Source organism: Prunus avium, chromosome 3 (assembly GCF_965620075.1).
Source record: "Prunus avium chromosome 3, drPruAviu1.hap1.1, whole genome shotgun sequence".
Classification (NCBI taxonomy): Eukaryota; Viridiplantae; Streptophyta; class Magnoliopsida; order Rosales; family Rosaceae; genus Prunus; species Prunus avium.
In genome coordinates, this window is record NC_142286.1 from 4,632,880 (window position 1) to 4,659,753 (window position 26,874).

The following is a 26,874-nucleotide window of genomic DNA, read 5'->3' on the forward strand; positions in this document are numbered from 1 at the left end:
TCCTGCTAAAGTTTCTTCCAATAGCAAAGATGGTTTGTTACATTTATTGATGACTGCACTCGCATGACTTGGGTATACTTACTAGCTCATAAAAGTGATGTTTCCGCTGCAATCCGTGAATTTCATGCTATGATTACCACACAGTTCCAAGCCTCCATCAAAGTATTCCGGTCTGATAATGGTGGGGAATATGTGAACAATGTCTTGGCACAATTCTTCCGAGACCACGGGATCATTCATCAAACCTCCACATCTTTTACTCCGCAACAAAATGGTGTCGCAGAGCGAAATAATCGACAATTACTTGAGGTTGCTCGTGCATACATGCTGGATAAATCAGTCCCTCACTACTTATGGGGACATGCCCTTCTTTCTGCAGTCTATGTAATTAATCGAGTGCCTAGTAGTGTTTTGAAGTTTCAAACTCCACTGAACACCTTGGCTCGTCACGTCTCTCTTCCTACAGTCCTCAAGTTGCGTCCTCGCATATTTGGTTGTGTTGTATATGCTCATGTTCCATCTCATCAAAGAAGTAAACTGGACCCTTGTGCCATTCGTTGTGTGTTCGTTGGGTATGGATCAAATAAAAAAGGATACAAGTGTTACCATCCTCCTACTCGCAAGCTCTTTGTCACTATTGATGCCACATTCCATGAAGATTTATCATACTTTGAAGCTTCTACGCCCCCTTCTATTCAGGGGGAGAGGAGGAATGAAGAGAAGGAAGAAAAAATTCAAGAAAAAATTCAAGAAAAAATTCAAGTCTGTCCAAATACGACCGGTCGCATGCTAGAAACGACCGGTTGCACGGACCCCAGCGACAGGTCGCATGGCTCCAACGATGCTGAAAATTGAATCTGTCCAAATACGACCGGTCGCAGGCTAGAAGCGACTGGTTGCATGCTAGAAACGACCGGTCGCACGGACCCCAGCGACAGGTCGCAAGGCTCCAGCGATGAAATACCAATCTATCCAAATGCGACCGGTTGCGCAGAACCCAGCGACCGGTCGCCGATCCCCTGTGAACTTGAAGATGGCTATTTGGACAGTGATGAAGGTACTGAAAAATTGTCGTTCTTATTTGGTGAAGATCCAGAAGGAGACAATCCAAATGTTTGCTGTGATCAACTACAAAATACAACCCCTCCTTCTCAACCATCAGACCAATCGTCTCGTGACGAAGAAACACTCGAGGTAATTCCCGAACCACCTAATGTTATACCATACACTCTCCCACCTAGGACTACTAGAGGAAAACCTAAACCTCAATATTGTCCTGACCTTACTGCCAAATCAAAATATCCCATTAATAACCATGTTTCAACTCATAGATTGTCAAAGTCATATGCATCATTTGTCAATCAATTATCTACTGTATGTGTTCCAAATAAGTGGCAGGATGCTATAACAGATTCCAGATGGGCTGAAGCAATGGCAATTGAAATGGAAGCTCTGGAAAAGAATTCTACATGGGAAATGGTTCAGTTACCACAAGGGAAGAAACCAGTTGGATGTTGGTGGATATACACTATTAAATACAAAGCTGATAGATCCATAGACAGATACAAAGCTCGATTAGTGGCCAAAGGGTATACACAAACATAAGGAATTGACTACCATGAGACATTTGCACCTGTTGCCAAGACCAACATTGTACGTGTTCTCATGTCATTGGCTATAAATCTTGACTGGCCACTACTGCAGTATGATGTAAAGAATGCAGTTCTTCACGGGGACTTGCAAGAAGAAGTGTATATGGAACCACCACCAGGGATCTCTATGACACTCCGTCCCAACATCGTTTGCAAGTTGAGAAAATCATTATATGGGCTAAAGCAGTCACCACAAGCCTAGTTTGGAAAATTCACTGATTCCATGAAGCGCTTTGGGTACATTCAGAGCCACTCGAATCACACTTTATTCTTAAAGCATCGTGGTAACAAACTGACGACCCTTATCATCTATGTTGATAATATGATGGTTACCGGTAATGACAATGAAGAAATGAAGAATCTGCAGAAGCTCCTTGCTAGTGAATTTGAGATGAAGGAATTAGGTGAGTTACAATATTTTCTTGGCATAGAAGTTGCTAGATCAAAACATGGCATATTTCTATCCCAACGAAAATATGTGTTAGATTTGTTAACAGAAACTGGAATGCTTGATTGCAAGCCAGCTGACACACTGTAGGGGTCTTTTTCTTCCGGCGGCAGGTGGGCTTAGCTGATGAAATTGTCCCCTTTGTCTGAGTTCGAAAATTAAGCCCCAAAATGCTTCGAAAGGGCAGCAGGGCCTTAGGAAGTATTTTGGTTACCTTCACCAACCAAAACAACAGCAACTTACAAATAATTTCTTCATGCTTACAGATAAAATCTTGGGCTTGGCATGAGAGGCATGTGGCATGGAAGCAAAATCAACATGAGTTTAGCACTGAGGGAAAATTAAGTGTTTCTAGGGGAAAGATGGGGTATTAAGGTAGGAGAGGAAAGAGTTTTGCATAGAGGTTTGGTTGAGATTGAGGGAAAGAGAGAAATGGGTGACTTGAGTATCACTTCCGGCAGCTCGTCGGTGACTCTGAGCAGCCTGCCAGAAGAGGAAAAAATGAGGGGAATAAGGGTGATAGACCAGCAAAGTACGAAAATTACTGACTTGCAGGTAGGAGAGGAAGCTTGCTCTCCCAAGTGTGTCTTGTGTTGGGTAGAGAGGGGTCCTATTTATAGTTGCTGGGATTTGCTCTTCTCCAAGAAACCCTAATGGTTTCCTCCCAATCTAGCTAAGCTTTCCTCCTTCTTTCTTCTCCTCCCTCTTGACTTACCTTATGGTGGCAACAATTAGCTCTGCCCAATCCCACAAAATCAGAGACTTTTGGGGGCTCAAGGCTCCCTCCCTTGGCTGCTTCAGAGAAGAGCCTCTATTTTCACCCATCTTCTTTATCTTCTTTCTTCCTTTTTCCATGGCCAAATTTGATGAAGGAAAGAAACTGGGTTTGTATGCTGGTTCAAGGGATGGCATCCCTCCTTGCGTGCTAATATCCCTTGGTTCCTTGAAGGATTTTTGCTTGGAACTTGCTCCCCCATGTGCTGGAACCTCTAGCAGCTTTATTCAATAAACCTTCAGACCTCCCTCTTCGTGGCTTTTGTTCTCCCAGCCAGCTGGGGTAATTGTATGGGCCAAGATGGCTCATTAAGTAAGTGGGCTTTTTTGGTTGAGTCAATAGGCTACTTTTTGATTGGGCTATTTTTTATTGGGCTATTTTCATTAAACATTTGGGCTTTTGGTAAGGTTCATAGGCTATTTTGACTGAGCTATTTCTTCCTCTTGTGCTCACCCACATGTTTGGGCCTAAGAAATGGGCTTGAGTCTCGAGGCTCCCAAGCGACTTGGGGCTTCCATTTCTCGGCCCATCAATGGGCCTCATGTTGATTTATTACCATCCATACCACAACCCACTCAAGCAAGCCCCGGGCATTTGAGTGGCTTGGGCCCACTTAAGCTTGTAGCGTGACGTGTTGCTTATTTGCTTGGCGTGGCATGTGTGCAAGCGCGTATGACGAACTTTCGTATGCCCTAATCGGGCTTCTCCTCGGTAAGGTATTGCATTGGGCCGAGAATTTATCTGGGCCGAACCGTGGATTTTTTGGGCCTCAACACACACCTATTGAGCAGAACCACAAGTTAGGGATGTATCCAGATCAAGTACCCACCGACAAAGAAAGGTATCAAAGATTGGTTGGGCGACTGATCTATCTATCACACACACGCCTCGACATAGCTTATGCTGTGAGTATGGTGAGTCAGTTTATGCATAAACCAAGTGAGGCACACATGAATGGAGTAACACGGATTATGAGGTACTTGAAGGCTGCCCCTGCAAAAGGGTTGATGTTCTCCAAACATACACATATGGACCTAGAAGGATACACAGATGTTGATTGGGTAGGATCCATCACAGATAGACGTTCTACTTCTGGATATTTTACATTTGTGGGTGGCAACTTAGTCACTTGGAGAAGTAAGAAGCAAAGAGTTGTGGCTAGATCAAGTGCTGAAGCAGAATTTAGGGGAATAGCTCAAGGACTGAGTGAATTGCTCTGGTTACGGAGATTACTGAAGGATCTTGGAGTTAAACCATTAAAGGCTACAAACTTGTACTGTGACAATAAAGCTACTATCGAGATAGCACATAACCCAGTACAACACGACCGTATCAAACATGTGGAAGTCGACCGACACTTCATCAAAGAGAAACTAGAAAGTGGTATAATTAAGTTTCTGTTTGTAAACTCGGAAAACCAACTTGCCGACATTCTGACAAAGGTCGTATCAAGTAAAGTTTTCTATGACTCACTTGACAAGTTGGGCATGCGTGATATCTTTGCACCAACTTGAGGGGGAGTGTTAGTCAAGACATAAACAAGACATAGACAGCTTCCCTAAAACAAGGAAAAGCTTGTCTATCACACTTCCACATTTTTATGTTTATAGAAACACATTTCCATGTTTTAGGGAAACACAAATCCTGGAAATAATCCATGCTTTGTGATCTTGTTTGTAACTAATAGTTAGCTAGTTACATTTGTATAAATCTCCTCAAGATAGTAATACAAGGTAGATGAGCATTCTCTACAAAACCTCTCATATTTCACATTCTCTACTCTCTCAATTACACTATCTTTGGCATCATATGCATATTCTTCTTTGTTTGTCAGGTACTGTAATGGCTCAGTGGTTATTATTCTTCTTTACTTTGATGACATAATATGAATTAGAAGTGATTCTGCTGTTATCTCTATTCTCTACTGTTTTGTCTGCCTTGGCAAAAGAATTTGATCTCAAAAACTTGGGTGAGCTGCACTGTGTTGGTAGCACATGTACTTATTGTTGGTAGCAACCTCCGAGAGAGAAAACATAAGCTACATAGTATCCTGCTCTGCAGCATCTTTCTCGGCTAGATCATTCGTTCTCCTCAAAAATCGAGATGAACATGAACTGATTGATTGACTGTTCTCTGCTAGCATATAAAGGCAAAACAAGATAATCCTGTTTCAGGAGCAGACATATTCTAGGAAAGCTATATATGTCATGTGTGTGATGTTTAAAACAAAGATACAAGTCAGGCCAAGGAGGAAAATTTCCATGAATGTATTCAAATAGTGAAAGACTTTGTATCAATGAAAAACAAAGGCTTTTTCTTCTAAAATGGAAATTATTCCTTAAAATTTACTAGGACTATTTACCTTGATGAGTTTGTTTAGGAAAGAAAATGAGATAGGGTAGAAATAACAAATTCAACTTTATCCTACGAGGTTGTCATTCTCAACACAATAAATTAAGAAGTTAAGATGAGAACACAATTCATGTCAACATGTCACGTGGTGTTACCGTCACACATAAAAACTGAAAGTGAGTTTAATAAGGAGCGAAAGAAAATATAAAAAGGGAAAATCATTTTTTGTGTTTGTCATAATAAAATGTGGGTGTAAACTAAGCTAAGTCATTTAATAAAAGAGACAATAAATTTTATTTTATTTTTAAAAAAGCGAGATTGTGCTTTCAGCGGGTTAGATAATATTAAACCACCGGCCATGATGTTTCCAGCTAAGATTTCAAATTGGTAGCAGTCAGTCATTTATTACATTTCACAAAATAAAATCTTTTTATTTGATTTTTTTGTTGAGAGAATCTTTTAATTAGATTTGGTAATTAGAGCGCAAGGAAAGACCGCGAAAGAAAATATGACCGTTAGAACGCTTACCTCCTCCTCCGCTTTCTCAATATAATAGAAAGAGGAAACCCAACACCACCAGGAAAAAGCAAACTCAGATTTCAAGAACCCTCACAAAAACTTTCACCGCGTCAAAATTAAGCGGAGAGAAAACCCTAAAACGTTCGTTTCGATCTCTCTTCTCTGTATCAAAGATATCGTCGTCTTCGTTGATCACGCACTTTCTCTGTTTCGTCTCTTTTTCTCTTACCCATTTCAATTTGATCGTTTTCTCCAAAATCACGAGCTTCAATCACCGCGTCAAAATTACGCAGATATAAAACCCTAAAACGTTAGCTTCGATCGCTCTTCTCTGTTTCAATGATATCGTCTCCTTCGTTGATCACCCACTTCTTTGCTTCGTGTCTTTTTCTCTTACCCATTTGATCGTTTTCTCCGTTAATTTGTTTCTGTCAGACCCAGAATCAAAAGCTTCAATTTTTGTTTCTACAACGTACGAAAAACAATGGGTTCATTGAAGAGGAAAAGAGAAACCCAGAAGGAAGACGAACCAGGGCTTTTAGAGAAGAGTTTTTTACTTACTGGGTGGGACTCGTGGGTTCGAGGGCGGAAGCTCGGCCAAGGCGGATTTGGGTCGGTTTATTTGGCCTCTGTGAAAAAACCCAAATTGGGTAGCGAGGGTTTTCCGGGGATCATGGCGGTGAAATCGGCATTGATGGTTGAATCGCTTGAGCTGATGATGGAAAAGTCACTTCTTCAAACGCTTCGTAGCAGCCCTTTTGTTATCGACTGTTATGGAGAAGATGTGACGGCTGGGCTTGGTCATAATTTGGTATACAATGTCTTCTTGGAGTATGCTGATGGAGGAACGGTGGGGGATTTGATAAAGCAATCTGGGGGCTCTGGGCTCTGTGAATTACAAGTGAGGAAGTATACGGAGTCGATTTTGAAAGGGGTTCAGTACATTCATGAAATGGGTTTTGTGCACTGTGATTTGAAGCCTGAAAACGTCTTACTTGTGACCTCTGGTTCTGGTTTTGTGCCCAAAATTGGGGACTTGGGACTGACAAAGAGGGCTATGAGCAAGCGTTCTTGTAGAGGCACTCCAATGTACTTATCTCCTGAAACTGTGCTCGATAGAATTCAGGAGAAGCCTTCTGATATTTGGGCATTGGGCTGTGTTGTGCTGAAGATGCTCACTGGAAGGCATCCATGGGATACAAAAGCCGGCGTGAAACTTCATGACCTAAAGCCTCAGATTGCTTCTGGAGTTCCTAACATTCCTGGTGGGTTATCAGAAGAGGCGAAAGATTTCTTGAAGAATTGCTTTGTGAGGGACCCTTCACAGAGGCTCACAGCAGCTAAGCTATTGCACCATCCCTTTGTGACTAAAGTTGATGAGATTGGACAGGTTAAAGTTGAACCAATAAAGGAAGTTTCTTCAGTGTTATCTTCTGAGCACTGTGTTCTTGATTATGGTAGTTTCATACCACTTGGAAGTTGGAGCTCTGAAGAGGCAGAGGAGATGGAGCAACAGATTCTTCCTTTGGCCCTCATGTCTCCTAGAGATTCAACCCCTGTGATCCCAACCACTGGGTGCCAAAAGCCATCAGCTTTTCCTATATTGGGTGCAGCTTAGTTTATATTGTTTTGAAAGCCTTCCATGAATTGATGTAAGGCTTGATATGTATATTCATTTCTTGGCGGCTGTATAGTTCTTATGTTAATATAGAGAGCTAATAATTCCACTTTGATCTCTTTTCCTAATGTGTGTTGGTGTTACTGTTTTACTGATGTAGATTATCTCACTAATCATTGCATTTGACCCATAAACCTAAGATCAGTAGTTTACAAGTTGGGATTAAATCAGTAAAAAGTAAAATGTGCATGCTTGCCCCAAAATACAGGTGAATCTAACTTATCAAGCTCATTCAACAGTTAAAGCCTGTCGACAGCAATATTAGATGCATATCTTTTTCCTTAATCAGCATAGGGACAACAAGACGATTACCTTTTTGGTTTCCAAAATTATCCAAAGTAAAACTTGTTCATGGTAAAACAGAGCACTGTTGATGAAACATAGTTTTTCTTTGGACTTTCATTTTTCCTATTTTTCATTTCCAGTCGGTAAAAATTCTAATCAACAATGTCAGCTCAAAGGTTGTAGCAAAAACTAATGACCAGCATTTATTCAGCAATGGTATCAATTATTCAACAATTTGTATCGTAAAATTGTATGTCTTGGTTAACAATATTCTACCACCCCAACAGGGGTCAGGCACAAAGTCGTATGTACACAGAAACTATGAGTAGCTCGAAATACAACCGCACAAAAATATACAAAGATTCATTGTATATGGAGGTTACATAAAACATAAGCTACATAGTATCTTGCTCTGCAGCATCTTCCTCCGCTAGATCATTCGTTCTCCTCAGAAATCGAGACAAACATACTGATTGACTGACTGTTCTCAGCTAACATATAAAGGCAAAACAAGCATCATCCTGTTTCAGGAGCAGACAGATTCTAGGAAAGTTATATATATGTGATGTTTAAAACAAAGATACAAGTCAGGCCAAAAAGGAAAATTTACATGAATGTATTCAAATAGTGAAAGACTTGGTATCAACAAAAAATACCAAAAAAAACAAAAGCAAGTGGCAAATCAGACAGTGGCTACTGAATCTGACAAAACAACACATAAGTTGCCACCCTGCTTTTTATCTTAAAAGATCAAACTACGAAAACAATCTCAGCTAGGAAGAGGTAACAGATTTAAGCAAAAAAAACATACCAGCATTGGCAACTGTAAGACCTGACACCAACCATCCCAAAGCTGATAGCATGTAAAGACAAAACACCACCTGGAGAAAGATTTAAATGAGAAGTTATCGGGTTAGCCGTCTGCAAGAACTACTTATGATTAACAAATTTGCATATCTTTATTCTACGTGATAACATGTCATCAAGATACTGATAAGCTACATCTACAACCATCGCAAAGGAAAGGAAAATAAAAATCAATTTGATAGGCTAGCACAGAAGCAGACAGCTTTAATAACACATGATGGCCTGTCAGCCAAAGGACCTGCCATGGGACCGCAAGATGCCTTTACTCAGGTCAAAAGTTTCATGATTAGAATTTAGAATTGATAGCTAGAAAACTTTAGTGAGGGCTGTCTGTACTCAGTGCAAAAAGTTAATTTTCTACTATAGCAAAGCTACAAATCAACTATCAAGATATTTTTTATTATCTTGTGAACTGTTATTACAAGTACATTTTAGCTTCCATTCTATTCTTCTAAATACTACGCAGTAGAAGAGAAGGTGCATTATGGAGTGCCCTCGAAGTGGCATCCAAGTCTTCCCAGTGAAAAAGACAAATGCAAGCATGAAAACACATGTGCACGGATAACAACATGCATACGGAGCTCAATACCAAAAGAAATCCAAATTTCTACAATATTAAAGTTCAAAATATGTCCTGACTTGGGCCACTTTATAATTCTTAAGACATGTATTAGCACCTCTCCTTGATACTTAAAGCTCGCAGCAGCTTATGTCTACATGTTAGCTGTTGAAAATTTTCATCCATAGCCACCAAGTAATAGAGACTCTGCAAAAGCTTGATACCAAAACAAAAATCCATTGCAGTCATCAAGCATTATTACCTTGAAAAACAACCTCTAGTCATGCCCTGTGGCTGCAACCCTCAATACAGACTCAGCTGCTCCTATGGTATTGGCTAACCATGCAACAATGCTATTAGCAGTGTCCTGCGAAATCTACCACTCGAGTGGATCGACGGGTACCCTAGTCAACTATAAAACTAGATACTTCAACACAAAGATCACCATTCACCACTACAATCGTATCAAATCTATAAATTCATAATATGACACAGAAACCGCTTATCAAAGAATACCTTTAACACAATAATAATTTGAAACAAAGAACCACAAATTCTCAGTTCATCTATCATGGCAACAACTCCAATTTTTCTTCAATCCCCCCATAACCTATTTCAATTCCAATGCATCCATTCAAGACAACCCTACAGAGTTAAAGAGCCTATCAAAATCTAAACAAAACCCAAATTTCTCAATATCATTCTTAATCAAACTCGATTAAAGCACAACAAATTTGCATTCAATTTTCAACCAATATCAGATAAAACCAAACTCCAAATTGACCCAATAACCCAATAACAAGACTTTAGAAACCCAAATTCCTCAAAACCCAGAAAGAAAAGCAGCGCTTTCCCGCATTTTCTGGGCAGACAAAACAAGGGCGCAAAGGAAAATGGGGAATTTGGACTTACGAGATGTTCATCTGGCGAGCAGAGGAGGACGATGAGGACATCGGAGACAAGAGAGACGAGGCTGGAGTTGCGATGTTTCTATACGGATACTTCGAATTGCACCCAGTTCTTTTTCTCACCACACCCATATATCCTCACAAAAATTTCCTAACCTTCCCATCCTATCCTCATTGATTGTTAACTGTTTGATTTCTTTTTAGCCAAAATAAAGTGAAGAACATAATCATGGTCGTGTGTAAGTATGACAATTACTATTTTTTGTCAAACCAAAACTCTTTGGGTATTTTCTAAAATGGAAATTATTCTTCAAGATGTACTATGACAATTTACCTCGAGATCAGGTCTCATTTAGGAAATAAAATGAGATAAGGATGGAAATAACAAATTCAACTTTATCCTATTACGTTATCCTTTTTAATACAATAAATTAAGAAGTTAAGATAAGAACATAGTCTATGTCAACATATCACGTGATGTTAGAGATTAAGAATAAGTAAAAGATAACTTTTCTTTATCTAAAAATTAAATATTAGATAATAAAAGGAAAATCTTTTTTTTTTTTTTGGGTGTGTTGTAATAAAATGTGAAACTAAACTCAGCCATTTAATAAAAGGGAAGGTAAAAAAAGCAAGGTCTTATTAACAAAAAACGGTTTATGCCTTCAGCGGTCCAGATGATACTAAACCAACGGCCATGATGTTTCCAGCTAACAGTGGCTTAAGATTTACGCCCAGATTTCACAAAATAAAATAATAACAACAATAAAAAATCTTTTATAAGATTGTTAATTAGGGAGCAAGGAAAGGCCGCGAAACGAAAATATGACCGTTAGAGGGCTCACCGCCTTCAACCCTTATCTGTATATAATGGAAAAAGGAAACCCAACTCCACCAGGAAAAGGGAAAATCAGATTTCATAAACCTCACACAAAGTCACGAGCTTTCAATCAACGCGTCAAATTTAAGCAATATAAAACCCTAAACGCTTTGCTTGCTTCAATTTCTCTTATATCGTCCTCTTCGTGGATCACCCACTTCTCTGCTTCTTCAACATCAACCAGTTCATCTCTTTTGCTATTTACCCTGTTGATCGTTTTCTCTGTCTGTCCCTTTGTTTTTTTCAAAACCCAGAAGCCAAAAGATTTAATTTTGTTTTCACAAACTACAAGAACAATGGGTTCATTGAAGAGGAAAAGAGAAACCCAAAAGGAAGACGAACCAGAGCTTGTACAGAAAGAGAGGAGTTTGTCACTTCCTGAGTGTGAGTGGGTTCGAGGACGGATGCTCGGGAAAGGCGGATTCGGGTCTGTTTATTTGGCCTCTGCGAAAAAACCCAAGTTGGGTAGCGATGGTTTGCCGGCGATTGTGGCGGTGAAATCGGGACGGGTCTCTGAATCGCCTGTGCTGCTCATGGAAAGGACACTTCTTAAAATTTTTGGCGACTGCCCTTTTGTTATCGACTGTTATGGATCAGATATGACCGCTGATGCTGAAAATAAATGTAGATACAATGTGTTCATGGAGTATGCTGATGGAGGAACAATGAGGGATTTGATAACGAAATCCGGAGGTTGCGGGTTGCTTGAGCCCCAAGTAAGAAAGTATACAGGGTGTCTTCTGAAAGGGCTTCAGTACATTCATGTAAGGGGCTGTGTCCACTGTGATATGAAGCCTGAAAATATATTGCTTGTGAGTAACAGTGATGGTGATTTTGTGCCCAAAATTGGGGACTTTGGACTGGCAAAGTTTGCTGTTTATAAAAAAAAGAGTCGCAAGGAACCTGCTTGTCAAGGCACTGCAATATATTTTTCACCAGAAGCCGTGCTTTATGGAAATCAGGAGAAGCCTTCTGATATTTGGGCCTTGGGTTGTGTTGTGCTCGAGATGTTAACTGGGAGGTGCCCGTGGGATTTGGAAGCCGGCGCGACACTTGAAGACCTACAGCTTCTGATTGCTTCAAAAGTTCCCACTGTTCCTGGCTGGCTATCAGAAGATGCTAAAGATTTCTTGCGAAAGTGCTTTGTGAGGAACCCTTCTGAGAGGTTGGAAGCTGCTAAGCTATTGAACCACCCTTTTGTGACCAAACTTGATGGGCTTGGAGAGGTCAAAGTCGAGCCTTTAAAAAAGCAAGTCTCTGCCGTGCCATCCTCTGAGAATTGTGAAAAGGCAGAAGGTTCAAAACCTGGGGATGCAGAGGCGATTCTTCCCTTGGCAGTCCTGTACCCTGGGGACTCAAAACCTGTGATTCTTCCAACCACTGTGTGCCCAAAGCCATCAAATTTTGCTATAACTGGTGAAAGCTTTTTCATGGATTAGTATGATACCTCATCATTCTGTACATTCTTTTCTTGGTGGCTGTACTGATTTCATTATTAATAGAGAGCTAGTTCCAGTTTGATTTCTTTCTCTTGGTTCATTTTTCAAGTGTCTTCTTGTTTTGTACTTTGCATTTGATCCACTAGGTTTATATACGGTTAGTAGTTTACACGTTGGGATTAAATCAAGTAAAAAGGTTCATGATTGCCCCAAAATACAGGTCATTCTAACTTATAGGCAGCAATATTGAATTCATATCTTTTCCCTTAATTAACGTAGGGACAACAAGATGGACATCTCTTCTTTATTGTTCCCAAAATACATTTTTGTTTTCAAAAGTTCCCGTTGTTCATGGTAAATTAGAGCACTGTTGAAGAAACATTGTTTTTCCTTGGACTTTCATTTTTCTCACATCTTTGCCTTTGTCATTTCCAGTCAGTAATAATTCTAATCAACAATGTCAGCTCAAAGGAAATTTGTAACAGATTAGTAGCTATGGCTTTTTACCATCATTTTCTTGATCAATTTTGTGTGCAGTAGACCCACAATTTTGTATTCAGGAATGGTTTCAATTATTCAACCATTTGTACCATAAAAAATTGTATCTCTTGGTTAACAAAATTGTACCACCCCAAGAGGGGTCAGGCACAAAGTTGTATGTACACAGAAACTATGAGTAGCCGGCCTGAAATACAACCGCACGAAAATATACAGAGATTCATTGTACACGGAGGCTACAGAAATGAGAGATCAAAATTATTACATCCATTTGGATAATGCGAGTCTCTGGTTCCAATAGCAGTGTCTTGAATCTCGATCACTCTTGAGAAATCTTCTTGCACTTGCTATAGCAGGAAGCAACAAGATCTTGCTATAGCAGTTTATCATCAGAATCTGCAGCTGGCATAGCATTATGACGTACCCTTAATTTGCTTGTTGCATTTCCGCATACACTGATGCATACAAAAGTCATATGTTGGATGTTCAATTCAACACAAGCCCTGTATTTATAGCCTCAATTAGAAACGTACCCTTAATTTGGTATGATGAGTATTGAGATCAAATTTTGAGTCATGTGTATATACTGGAAACAATTAACATTATTAATTACGATGATGATGAGCACATAATTCATGTATAATTGGAGGAAATTCCACTAATAATTGTACGTAATCATTCCTAGTATTTCCCGGTTCTTGGATTGAGAAACAGAGGAGCTAATTGTAATCAAATATCATTCCACTACCCATAACTTAAGGAAAAAGGAAACGACAGAAATTAATTTGGTAGAATAAGCTCCTTAACTTGCACCCACTTTTAAATAAACCTCAATATTAACATCAGGCCCATAATCTTAAATGACCTTGCAAGCCCAAAAATAGGTAGGTAAGTTTTAACTTTTAGCCCACGAAATTTTCTAGTGAGAATGCCATATATAGACCCCTCCCTTGTACCCTTGCAAGCCCACAAATTTGAAATGTTTCCGCTAATGCCACAGCTAGTAGGATCCACCACTGTTGATGTCATGTCATTTCGTGTTTGTGTCTAGTATTAGCTTTAATATGACATGCAAGGGCAGAGCTAGAATCATAAAGTTGGAAGGGGCGAAGTAGAAAATACAAGTATATAAAATACCTAAGTATTCAATAACTACATGTTTAAAGCTAAATTTTTCTAATTTAGTCATGTCTAATTATGTTATATATAATATAATAGAGGAGAGATCCAAATTTGGGTCTCCAGGGCCTAGGAGTGGCTTTGCCATTGATGATGACATGTATAATTTATCAATATGAATGCCTAAACATTAACGCAACCCATTTGTAAATTGTAATAGTGTTGGACACAAATATTTTGAACAAAGTTACTTGCAATCACTTATACATATTATGTGTAGCTACACCTCCTTGCTCCTTTGTGAATCCGTCCGTGCGTGTAAATCATTATACAATTAATATGATCACATTGATTAGCCCACCATGATACCATATAATGATTTAAATCAAACTATTCACGTTGTTAGGTTGGACTAAAATAAGAATTTGGCTTTTTAGCACTAATCATGTTTTGGGCCAAGCAATTAAAACAGGCCACTTTTGAACATTTTGTATGTTGAAACATAGTTTTTACAAGTCAAATCTCTACCAATTGGAGTTCGTTGTCACATTTGATGGGCAGCACATAGATTGGGGAAAAAATAATTTTATTATATCGGAGGCTCATCTCACAACAGAGACTTTTATCGTTGGTAATTATTACATGGATCCAATTCAATACTGCGATTCTTAGATTCAAATCAACTTATAGATAGGATCATATCTCTCAACCTAACAGTCTCGATCACAATAGTTCAGAATACGTCTTGCAGTTGTTGTAGCAGGAAGCAACATGTTTGCGCACTTCATCAGCATCTGCAGCTAGCATTATAACACAAAAATTAAACTTAAAGCATGACTAAATTATAAGTGGATAAATAAATAAAAACAAAAATCTAGTATGAATTTACAAATAAAATGGTGATATATAGCATACCTGGATCATGTGTTAATTCGGCTGATTTAGTAGTAATGAAGTTATAAGCACATCCAGCAGTGCATTGATAGAGGTTGGGGGGCATTTCATAGTTGCATCTGTTGTAACATTCAGACTTACAAAAGGAATAAGGGGAACGGCGCCCCGGGATATATTGGGGACGGGGAAAGCCCGGTTCAGGAAGGTGGCCGCGGAGGCATAAGCTGTCGTTGAAGACAAAGCGGCGGCAGCATTCGAGTGAGCAGGATTCATCACATAAAAGTTGATTAATATCGCGAATGCGGCCTTCCAACGAAGACGGTGATTTTGAATTCGGATTTGGATTTGGTGTTGGTGGTGGTGATTCTAAATCAGTACTAGTATCGCCGCCGTCGGAAGGAGGTGGAGGACGAGTAATGTAGGGACGAAATGCTCTTGGTTTGTAGTGGTGGATTGGAATTGAGTGCACCGCATGAACAAGCAGCACAAGCATAGTGTTGAGCATGAGCATCATGATAATATTCCACCTGGAAGTACTTGTTGCTTCCATCTTAATCTTCTCTCTCTCTATGTGTGTGTGGTGAGTGTGTTTAATTTTCAGAATTTTTGTGGTTTATTTTTCGATTTTGAAAACAAGTTAGCCCATGAGCACATATATATATATAATTTGATTATTGTAGGAAATGAAGATGGCTAAGGCACAATCTTTGTCCATCTTAACTTTGAGTCTTGTTTTTGTGTCATTTTGATATTGTCCTGCAATGAATTATTTACAGTCATCTGTGATCTGTGAATGAAAGAAACAAGATTAGAGAAAACCAAAAAGACTGAGCCCCGGACCATGCAAGAAGCAGCAAAGATTTTATTTGATAGCTATAGCTTTTAAGATATCATATAGAATGTTTGTTGATATAACATTCTAGGAGACAGAATTATTACGTATCCATTTCGCCACTTGTATATATATTCTTTCATTCTAATAACAATCAGGGATCATATCATGCCTCAATGTCAACCCAACAGTCTTTGTGAATACTTCTTGCACTTCTTGTAGCTGGAAACGAACATGTTTTTCACTTCTTAGCATCACCAGCTAGCTAGCTTTAATTATACCAAAAGACTTACAAAAACAAAACTTACATCAATTGTTTGTGCGTATGACAAAAACTTATGTGCTCTTCTTCTTATCAAGTGGCGTGATATTATTATTGAGTGGCAAAACAATCCAGTTAAAAGATGACATGTGTTCAAATTTAATGATTAATTTTTACTTCCAATGAGTGTCAAAACAGTCCAGTTAAAAAATGACATGTGTTCAAATTTAATGATTAGTTTTTATTTCTAATCACATACCATGTTTTAAGTACTGTGGCACCATGTACCTGATTTTCTAGTACTTTTTCTTGTTATCCACTTGATTGAGCAGTTAGGAGATAGTAACCAACAATTATGAAATAGATATGCCTGCCAATCCAGCAATTTGATTCAGAAGCAGAGGAGCTAATTGTGATCATTTCACTATGCTCCTTAATCAAATAATGAAATAGATATTAACAGCAATCTATAGCTTGAAGAAAAAGAAAAATTAAAAACTTCGAAGCTTTTGTGCCTCTTTCCCATAATCTCGTAAGCTCACAAATTTAAAAATGTTTCCAATTATGGGGCCAACATTGCGTTGGACTGCAACTGTTAGGATCTCGGTCACTCTATTAAGTTTCTAATTATACATGGGAATTGCCTTTTAATTAGTTTGGGAAAGCGATCACCAAAGGATTAACATGTCGGAAATCGCAAGTAAGACACAAGAAAATTAACTGCATTTATCTCTACATGCGAGGTCTTATGTTCATCTTAAGATAGTGTTTGTATAAAAAATTGAAAAACGAAACAAATAATAATTTAACATAGAAAACTCAACTCAACAACATGGTCTAATATAATTTGTTTAATTCGTTGATTTATTGACAGATACATATATAGATTTTGTGATAGGAGGCTGATATATAGGGCATATACTTATTAAACGTTCGGAAAAGCAAACGTAGGACACTAAAATTGTTACATCCATTATTGATTTCGCCACTGCTTTTCTTTGATTCTTATAGAGATGATATCATATGTCAACCCAACTGTCCTTGAGAATACTTCTGGCACTTCTTGTAGCAGGAACCGATATCTTTCTTCAATTTCTCAGCATCTGCAACTACATCATATGAAGACACAAAAACTTGATGATGATGATGGTAGAAAACTTGGAATAAATAAATAAACAAAACCTGTGCATAATAAGGAGCGCTCATGTGTAGATAATAATATTACATACCTGAATCATCATTGGATTGGGTTGGGGTTGTGGTAGTCATGAAATTATAAGCGCATCCAGCAGTACATTGATAGAGGTTTGGCGGCATTTGTTCGGAGCATCTCAGATAGCAATAACCACCACAACCCATGGGAGGAATTTTGGGTTGGTCTGGGAGGTCAGGAGGGTTTGGAGAGGGATTGGGTGAATTATCCTTACTCATTTCCCCGCGGCATTCATATGAACAGGATTCATAACATATACGCGTGTGATATGGATTCGGACTTTGAGGAGGAGGAGGAGGAGGAGAAGGAGGACTAAATTCAGGAAAATAAATTCGGCCCTGTGGAAGTGGTTGCACTACATGAACAAGCAGCACAAGCATAACGTTGATCATGAGCATCATAGTAATATTCCAGCTGGGGGTGCTAGTTGCTTCCATGGCTATGCCCCCTCTCAATTTCTATAACTTATGTTGTCACAAATATATGTTCGAAGTTTAACACAAAGCTAGCTCACTATTTATAGCCTTAATAACGAAACCTTTAATTTATCCATCTTCTTGGCCAAGGGCGGAGCTACACTGGGACCAGTGTGGTCACGAGCCCCCATTCAATTTTTTTATATTTTAAAAGTAATATACTGTTATGTATTTCTATATATATATTATTTCAAATACTTTACGTTTTGTGTTGGACTTATTAAGGCACAAGGAGTTGCTTCAAATTGCCCCTTTGTCATCGGGTATTGGCCCCAGGTGTACAGATTACCTTATTTCCATTTTCAACATTTAAGTAAATGTCTTTGTCCTTTTACTTTCATTTATTTTTAGGGTAAATTACTCAAATGGTCCTCAAATTTGTACTCGATTTACATTTTGGTCCCTAAACTAAATTATTCGTTCAAATGGTTCACCAACTCTTTATTAATTGGCGCTTCGGTCCTACCGTTACATTTTCTGTTAAATTTAGTCATGTGAGCAACACATGCTATATTTGTGGGGGTAAATAAGACTTTTGACCTATGTATCACCCCTTTATCACCACTTTATCACCTATTTGGGGAACATAGGACAGTTATGGATAGTTTTCCCCTTACATTTGACGGCAACATTAACATAATTTAACGGTAGGATCAATGGAGCGATTAATATAGAGTTGATGGACCATTTGAACGAATAATTTAATTGAGAGACCAAAATGTAAATTGGGTATAAATTTGAGGACCATTTAAGTAATTTACCCTTATTTTTATATTACTCCATTTACTTAAGTTTACAATGTAAATAAGTAAGTATCCCCTATTTGGATTCAAATAAAAATACTAGAAAATCAAATTCCCACCAAATCAAAATATGAAAAATGGTTTTTAGTGCAAAATATGATTTAGGCTAAAAATGATGGCTCATTAAGTCAATATATACTTCATACTAAAATCCCATAAAATCAAGTTTTCTTATTTGATGTGTAAGGAATAAAAGCCGCCAAAAATTATCTTGAGAAAATGATTATTCCGAAAAACAGTTTTTCATACTTGGTCAATATTTTTACATAAAACATTTTTTCATGTATGATATGAATGCATGAAGGGACCTAAGGTTTTTTTTAGTTTGTGAAATTTTGATTTTTTTTCTTTCTATTGGGCTTAATGGGGGGAAAAGCTTTAAAGATATTTGCTAAATCGCTACTATTTGTCTATCTCTTGCAATTTTTCTTGCTCATAATGTATTTTTATATCCCTTTGTTGAGGACAATTATGATTGCAACCAATAAGCAATATAATTTTTGTGATATATATATCCCTTTGCTCACATCAGGATGACTGGATTACAATTAGCTTGCTAATTTGCCAGCTATATTAGGGAATTCCATTATGAATAATTAAAAGTATTATACCCTTAACTATAGGAAATGACAGAAATTATTAATTTTCCTGGCAATCCGGCCCTTTGATTTTGAAATTATAGAGGAGCTAATTGTAATCACTCCACTGCCCATAACTAGAGGAAATGACAGAAACTAAAAATTTGGAAGAAAACATATTCTGCTCATGAAGTAAGTTAATATCAATATGAATGACTAAACACTAATCCAAAACCCATTTATATCGTATTTGTGATCAGGTTCAAATCAATCGAGCCCACAAATTTTGTGTCAAGTTCGAATCGTGTTATCATGTCGTATTTAAAATCTAAATAATGTTCTTTCCGGGATCTTTTTTTGCTAAGTTTCCTTATACATGGGAAATGCATATTGGTTTTTGGTGAAGTGATCTCCAAAAGGATTAATTTTAGAAGATGCACCTTGGAGACAAGGAAACAAATCGATCAAGGGCTAGATGAAGGATTTTGGTGAAGATTGGAAATGCAACACCACAAAAGAAGCATTGGAGACCAAAATTGAAAAAACAATTTGGTTGCACTTCTTGTAGCAGGAACCTACATGTCTCTTCACTTCCTCAGCAGCTGCAGCTACCATTTCAACACAAAGGAAAACACAAAATTTACTTTAATTAAAACAAACAATTTTGCATTCCTCTAATTACATGAATATGTGCATAAATTAATCAATTGGACACACAAATATGTACACATGTTTTAAACAAAACCCTACCTGAATGATCAATTGATTGGCTTGTGCTGGTAATGAAATTATAAGTACACCCAGCAGTACATTGATAAAGGCTGGGCGGCAGAAAACTTTGTACATGAGCTGGTGGACTCTAGGAAAAATGCAGCTAAGGCTGAAAACATTATTATCCTCCTCACCCTAAACTCAAAACCAGAGACCTCCGACCACACTCTAAACTAAATTCCTTTTAGAATATGACCAGTCTCATTTTTCGCCCAAAAGTTAGGCAGCTCTCAATTAACAGACAAAGACCCTTCAACCCTCCCCAAACCTCCGTATTCTTTTTCACGTTCCAGACAGTTTTTCTAATGCCCCCCCACGTTGATTATGACACGACACACCCTAAATATCCAAACGAATCTAAACCCTACAATTAAGCCGTATTGATGACAGTCACTATCTTACTCATCAACCAGTGTAACAAATACAGTTCTCTAACTTTCGACATCAACAACACACGCTTCAGTCGTCTCCGTGTGCGTGGATGATTCCAGATTATTAATGTATGGGAATTTGTCCATTCACGTGTTGGCGATTCTTGTTAAACAATGAGTAGTCGTGTTGACCGTTAATGCATTGTGATCATGATATACTAATTTAAAAGTGGAATAAGTACATGTACATTTTAGAAAGGGACCAAAAGAATAGTGTTGAGATGTAGGAGCATCACATCAGAAGGTCTAATGAGGAGTGTGGATTTTTGGGTCTACTCTTTTGAACTAAAAAGGTGTACACATATTTCTACTTTCTCCCCACCCAAGGTCCCATAGCCGAAAGAATCCCTCTGAATACAATGAATAGTGTACAATTGGTGCCTTTGCTTAGATGGAATAAAAAAAGAAGAGGAGAAAAGTGTGGCAAGCTTTATTGCCCATCATCCTTTCAATTTGTTGTTAGCAACTTAGCAAAACAAAATGGCATTTATGTGGGGCTTCAAAGCACACCCCAACCTACATACTCATATTCAAGTTCATCAATACTAGCTCCACTGCCACCTACATGGTGCCCTAGTCTTCTTTTTTACTTTTTCCCTTTTAATTTTTCTGTTTTGGCCAGATTTCTATGTCCTAGTTAGGAATAGGTTAGCATAATGGATTAAAATAGATGTTTATGATTTTCTTTTTTCTATCTTGGTTGCAGTCAAACAACATAAAAGACTTTTAAGGAAAGAGAGAAACAAAATCACCCTCGTCTGACTTGTCTCCTAGTCTCGTGGGAGTTAGGTAGGTGACTACCTTACAACAGTCATTATTTTGTTTCTCAAGCAAAAGTCATTGACACTTGATAAGAATACAAGTCTGTTAGTTGCGGGAATAATATTATTTTGCTATCCCCGATCAATAATGTTATGTCACTTGAAAAGTGTTATAGCGTGAATCATAACATTATTAGAGAATAACAAAATAGTATTATGGCATATTCTTTTTCTCACTTTTATTTCTGCTGGAACAGTAGCCGAATCAATCAAAACAGGTTTTCTTCTTGGGGGAGTCTAACCGATTTAAGAGCTTAATAGCGATGTGGAAAATGACGTCCATCCAAGCATTTTTTTATTTTATTTTATTTTATTTGATCAAGGAAACTCTATTCATTAATAGTGGGAAACATTACAAAATGAGAAATTGAGTTTTTTTCTCATTTTGTAATGTTTTCATCCAAGCATTTGACACCACACAAATCCAAAGCAACAGGGCTAAGTGGGTTTCTTGATATTTGCATTCTGTTCAATTATCCCCTTTAAGTACAGAACAAAAAGTAAGCATAATGGATGGAGTAATGTACCATCAGAACACATGAGCTACTTTTTTTTTCCTTTTTCTTTTTCCTTTCTTTTTCTACAAGAGCCATGGGGATTAAATAGCATTTTCAGCAAAAACAAAGGCATCACTTGAGTTGTAGCTAATAATTTCCTCCTTTTTCTCTTTCCCTTTCTTGAAAGAGAAATTACAAAAGCAAAACTTCTGATTGAGTCACACAGATTAAGTCTACTACAAAATACAAACTTCAGTGGGGAATTCTTGAGATTAAAATTCCTCTTTCTTCACTTCGATGCAGAGTTTGGTGGCATCTTACCTTGTTTGCTGTTACGAACTGAAAACAAAACGTCATTAATTTAATTATAATCAGTACAGGGAAGGAAGCAGTAGGTACTAATCAATCAAGACAAAGTTGCATTTTTATATAATGATTAAATATCAAACTTACGACAAAGCGCAGAAAGTTCAGAGCTCTTCAGCACACGCAGCCTCTTCACAGTAGACACAAACATGCTGCAGATCAAAGATCAAGAACCAAATTATACAAAACTGTTTTATGCTCATGGCAGGGCACAATCCTAGAAATTTTTCAGGTGAAAAACGACATGCTACGATGCCGTCGCACAGAGTTGTGGGAATCATTACATAAACAAATAACAAACAAAAACAGTACTATATATGATTTTTATGCATAAAGAAGGAGTAGCATATTGTTTGGAGATTAGGAATCTAATGCTGCATTATTTCTTAAAATGGGGTGATTAATTTGTTATAGGCTCAAATCAAGTGTTGGAATATAATAAACGAGCAAGACGAATAATAATCTAAGTCTTGAACCAAATCCACAATGATAAGATCGATGCTTACTGCCATGGGACATCCCCAACAAGCATCCTGTCTCCTTCATTATCTTCATATACTAGAGTATATTCCCCACTTCCATCCAATAAACCTGTAATTTCTTTCTCTTCCTCTTGCTTGTTCTGGGTTCCACCAGCACAGGAATCTCTTTGAGCTAAACATAAGAGAAAACGACGAAAAAAGTATTATATTAGTACAAAGGGTGCATTTTCATGATAAACATTAGGCACAAAAATCCAGGAAAATTATCAAAACAAAATGGAAGAAAAACCAAAATGCTTGCCTCCCCCAAATCCCTAGTCTAACAAGTAGATGCAGTTTAGGCAACTTTATGCATTATAAAATTTTATTTGGTGAGACTGGGTTTTGTCCAAATGGAATGACTAGCTACAGATCAAATTCATAGTTGATACATGTGGCATGAAAAATAGATGTTACACATAAATTAGAAAAGACAGTCCACAAACTAAATTAAGAATGACAATTATTTACCTGCCAGAAGGCCACGGAAGAGTTCATCAACAGCAGAGGAGAGGTTTTCATAGCTGTCATAGGCACTGAGGTCTACTTTTCTTCCAATGGGAACTCCATCCATATTAATTTTCACAAATAGACCTTTTCTGCTGGTTTCAACTTGTTTACCATTAGGAACCTTGTTTGGGACTACATTTTGGGACTCAGATGTTGGCTTTGAAGAGCTGTTGCTTGCAAGATTCTTCCTAAATGAACGAATTGGAGGCCAACCAACAACTGGAGCAGGAGCAGTTCTGTTTTTTTTATTTTTGGGAACATCAAAAAAAGAAAAAATTAGGCCAAATACAATCTAAGATATGAAGGAAAGGTGGTTTTCAAAGTTAAAATATTAATTTATTCAAAATATCAAGAAAAAATGTTGTAAATAAAGCATGACAAAAATATGAAAGAACTTTTTAAAGTTGCATAATCATAAACTTTCAAGAGAAGCTATTTTTCCATCAGTAGAAATAAAAGACATCAAGAACTTATGAATAATGAAAGTGAAACAGATAATATCGAGGCAATATTTTAAGCAGATTCGATGAGAAATGATAACAGAAAAAACAATACTTGCATGAAAATGGAAGAACAGGTAGTATGCTTGGACAGCTTTATTATGAAGCAGCAGCAAAAAGTAATAAAAATCTGTATGTCACAGTAAAAATTATAAAACAGGGAAATAATTTGACACTTTCACAATGAATAAACAAGTGAAAAAAATAGAAATATAATCAGATCCACTAGATTAATACAATAGAAAACATAAAGACGTGAAGCAGTTATGCATGGACCACACTTTGTCTATAGCTCTATAGCAATGAGAACCTGTGACTGAATATCCTCTGTCTGAAAAGATAAAAATACACAAGAAAGGAGAAAAAAAGCTGGGATACCTTTTCTGAGAGCTGTTGGGCACAGCTGTATTTGCAGAAGCTGGTGAAAATACTTTCTTTTCTGCATTCTGCAAGTCTACCACTTTAGTGCAACAGGGCTGTGATGCTTTGTTGGGGGTAACAGGCAGGCCCTGAGAGCTTGATGTGAAGTGAAGAAAAGATGGAACTTTTGTCTGCTGTTGATGAATATTTCCCAGCTGGTAAGACCATGGAGATGAGGACAAAACAGAGTTGTCTGAGGGAGAAATAAATTTCTGGGTTTGGTGGTGGTTTACGTTGTTGTTGTTGTTGTTGGAAGACATAGGGGCAAAGTACCCAAGAGAGAGAAGAGACTCATCTCTTTCTTTATTGCTTCTGGAGTTACCATTCAAAGACCAGTCTTCACCTGGAGGCCCAAGCCTGAGCTCCAACTTTTTCTCCTCTGAAGAGCCATGGCTTCTGTCATCTCTTTTCACAAGCCAATCTCTTTCTCTTGGGATCAAATCTAGCAGCTGTGGACATGCCTCCTCATTTCGTGTACATCCCTCCATCTCAGTGACCATAAACAACAAGACACAGTTTTGAAAATAACCCAAATGTAAAAATCAAATCTTTTTCTCTCCCTTCTACTTTTCACACACCAGAAATCAGTGGCTAGGCAAATTGGAGAACCTCACTGAGAAATGAAAGGCACATAACAGTTAGAAGGTTGAGGGACAAACAACGAAGTACAAAAATCAACAAAATTGAACTACAAAAGAAAACATCTACATGAACACAGAGAAAAAATGGAACAGAAAGGTAGAAAGGTCATGTACCTTTTATACAAGTGTCTAGCCAAAGCTCAAAACTTTGAAGGCCAACATCTTCATGTGCACAAAAACAAGTTGTTCTCTCTCACACACACACTTGATATCAGAAAGAGATGGGTTTGAGTCAAAAAGAAAACAGACAGAAGGGATCTTGATGAAGAAACAAGGACCAACTTTCAAACGCCACAACCAGTGAAAATCCTTAAGAAAACTCCAAGACTGAAACACAATATAACAAACAACATACAAGAAGAGCTAGCTAAAGCTCAAACGTACATAAAAGCCCACAAGAGGAAGAAAGAAAGAAATACAAATAGAATACCAACCAACCCAAAAGCACAAAGAGGATAGGGAGCTATGATAGGGTGGGATTGATGTCTAGCTTTTTCTCTTTTAATTTGCTCTACGCTGAAGTAGGTTCTCTCTTCTCTCTTCTCTCTTCTCTCTTCTCTCTTCTCTCTTCTCTCTTCTCTCTCCTTTTTTTTTCTTTTTCTTTTTTTTTCTTTTTCTCTCTCTACTTTTGTGACTTGTGGGTTTTGAACAGTTGTCTGAGAGTGATTCTTACAAATGAGAGAGAGAGGGAGAAATAAAAGAGATAAAAGAGATGAGATGGCCAGAGAGATTCCCTTCACCCAAAGAACCCCAAAACAGGAAACAAAATTAGAGCAAAACGCACGCAACCTGAGCCCTCTAAAAAAAACGTTAGGTTGTTCAACTCAAGAAGCAAAGCGTGCTGTGCTGACCTCCCCCTAAAGATACTCTCTCTACACTACAAAATATTTAGCCTCATTAGCACACCGCCCCAAACATCCCCTTCTTGTTTGCAAATCACATTCTTACTCCCAAAGTCACTGCCTTTATGTTTGAATTGATATGTTTAGCACAAACCCCAAGACATGTTTGCTTTTTATTAGTGTCAAAGTCACTGATTAAGTAAGTGTTAATTTCGGGAGTGTTTGGATAAGCAAGACACTTGTTGCTTTGTTAGGCTTAGCTTTTGAGATAAGTAAATTATTGGGTTGCTTTTTAGCAGGCCAAGAAAATTGATGGATGGGAGATGATGTCTATTGGTCAATTTTGTTTTGTTTTTTTCATTTTAAAACTCTGTGCTCCCAAAGGAAAAGAGAGAAAAAAGTTGAGAAAGGATTTGCATGATCCATATTTGCAGGGCTTGTGCAATAAAAACATGCAGATCCCATGATCTTGTCTGCGCTCTCATCTCTCGCTCTCTCTCTCTCTCTCTTGTTGCCGTCCACACATCCCAAAACCAAATGGGGACTAGGGCGAGAGAGTCTCATGCGGGTGAGCTCACCATAGCCGTTGGATTTGTGATCTCTGTTTTGGGATGTTAACAGATGAACAAAACGCGTAGCAGCAGGACACAAAGCTCAAGGGAACTTGTTGTACTGCTCTACTCTTCGCAGCTTAAAGGAGAGCTGCTTTTGAATAGTGTTTGCGATGGGATTTTTATACGTACTACTCTTTGATCCCTACGCTAAAAGAATCTCAAAAACTCGGCAAATAATCGCCTGTATCGGTTTAAATCGGTCAGGTTTATTTTTCTCTCCATTAATGGGTGGTTCACCAACTCCCAACATTGCACTTCATGACCATGATGCCCTTTGGTCGCTTCTTCAATTGAAACACTACACTGGTTACTAAAATACAAGCTTTTATGCATTATTTGCGTCTAACATCTAGTTTTCCATCAATTAATGCTAATTATGCAGTTTGATCACATTATCTACATCTGGCTTTTCATTTGAGCATTAGATTACGTTTTCTTATCACATTATTTGTGATTGCGTTGCTTATCACATCATTCGCAAAATATGTTATCACTATTCTTCTGAAAGAAACATTCTCATAAATAAAAGTTCTTATACGACATCTTAAAGACATAAAGAAAAAGAGGTCTCAATAAATTTTTGTAAGACAAAAAAGTGCAGACAAGTGTGCAAGTAATTGTCATTTCACTAATAAGAGTTTATTAATCGTCAACACGTGTAATTGTTTATTTAATGATGTGGGTCTAACAACCGTTGACACTAATTTTATTTTTTTTGTTGGAGCAGAAGCACCATAATTGAATGAGTATAACAATCAAAACTCTTCCTTATTATGTAGATTAATACAAATGTATAAGCAAAGACTTATATTGTGGCTAAAATGAACTATTACTAGTCCACTTAGTTGGGCAAGTTGTTATTGTGTTATCTTACTAAAATCCTTTTTTTCTTCATTTTGAAAT

The 26,874-nt window shown here is 37.8% G+C and overlaps 3 protein-coding genes and 2 long non-coding RNA genes across 7 annotated transcripts; 2 read left to right on the plus strand and 3 right to left on the minus strand.

The window, feature by feature from the left end:
• Nucleotides 1-5,833: 5,833 nt before the first annotated feature.
• LOC110760751 (mitogen-activated protein kinase kinase kinase 20-like) lies at nt 5,834-7,468 on the plus strand. Its single transcript, XM_021963069.2, has one exon. The coding sequence runs from the start codon at nt 6,231-6,233 to the stop codon at nt 7,362-7,364; it is 1,134 nt and encodes a 377-aa protein (XP_021818761.2). The 5' UTR covers nt 5,834-6,230; the 3' UTR covers nt 7,365-7,468.
• Nucleotides 7,469-7,911: 443 nt separating this feature from the next.
• On the minus strand, nt 7,912-10,342 carry LOC110760772 (uncharacterized). 3 transcript variants are annotated; one of them, XR_015834383.1, is made up of 4 exons: nt 10,048-10,342; nt 9,398-9,539; nt 8,521-8,590; nt 7,912-8,230 (listed from the first exon to the last, which is right to left on the minus strand). It is a non-coding gene; the product is annotated as an uncharacterized LOC110760772 (long non-coding RNA). The 3 variants fall into 3 exon arrangements; XR_015834382.1 differs by having other exon boundaries at nt 9,398-9,547; XR_015834381.1 differs by lacking the exon at nt 9,398-9,539 and having other exon boundaries at nt 10,048-10,307.
• Nucleotides 10,343-10,888: 546 nt separating this feature from the next.
• Nucleotides 10,889-12,427, plus strand: LOC110760782 (mitogen-activated protein kinase kinase kinase 20-like). Its single transcript, XM_021963105.2, has one exon. The coding sequence runs from the start codon at nt 10,914-10,916 to the stop codon at nt 12,360-12,362; it is 1,449 nt and encodes a 482-aa protein (XP_021818797.2). The 5' UTR covers nt 10,889-10,913; the 3' UTR covers nt 12,363-12,427.
• Nucleotides 12,428-16,786: 4,359 nt separating this feature from the next.
• On the minus strand, nt 16,787-17,651 carry LOC110760785 (uncharacterized). Its single transcript, XR_015834812.1, has 2 exons — nt 17,197-17,651; nt 16,787-17,076 (listed from the first exon to the last, which is right to left on the minus strand). It is a non-coding gene; the product is annotated as an uncharacterized LOC110760785 (long non-coding RNA).
• A 3,933-nt stretch (nt 17,652-21,584) lies between these two features.
• On the minus strand, nt 21,585-25,423 carry LOC110760757 (auxin-responsive protein IAA26). Its single transcript, XM_021963076.2, has 6 exons — nt 24,630-25,423; nt 23,833-24,487; nt 22,916-23,190; nt 22,430-22,577; nt 22,011-22,075; nt 21,585-21,896 (listed from the first exon to the last, which is right to left on the minus strand). The coding sequence occupies exons 2-6, from the start codon at nt 24,372-24,374 to the stop codon at nt 21,847-21,849; spliced, it is 1,080 nt and encodes a 359-aa protein (XP_021818768.1). The 5' UTR covers nt 24,375-24,487; nt 24,630-25,423; the 3' UTR covers nt 21,585-21,846.
• Between the last annotated feature and the right edge of the window lie 1,451 nt (nt 25,424-26,874).

Bases quoted from the DNA above. Each gene is read 5' to 3' on its own strand.
- LOC110760782 (XM_021963105.2), top strand. From the start codon at position 10,914: ATGGAAAAAGGAAACCCAACTCCACCAGGAAAAGGGAAAATCAGATTT.
- LOC110760751 (XM_021963069.2), top strand. From the start codon at position 6,231: ATGGGTTCATTGAAGAGGAAAAGAGAAACCCAGAAGGAAGACGAACCA.
- LOC110760757 (XM_021963076.2), bottom strand. From the start codon at position 24,374: ATGGTCACTGAGATGGAGGGATGTACACGAAATGAGGAGGCATGTCCA. The intron at 23,191-23,832 runs GTATCCCAGCTT...TAAAAAAAACAG, and splicing joins CCCAACAGCTCTCAGAAAAG to AACTGCTCCTGCTCCAGTTG. The intron at 22,076-22,429 runs GTAAGCATCGAT...TTTGATCTGCAG, and splicing joins GTTGGGGATGTCCCATGGCA to CATGTTTGTGTCTACTGTGA.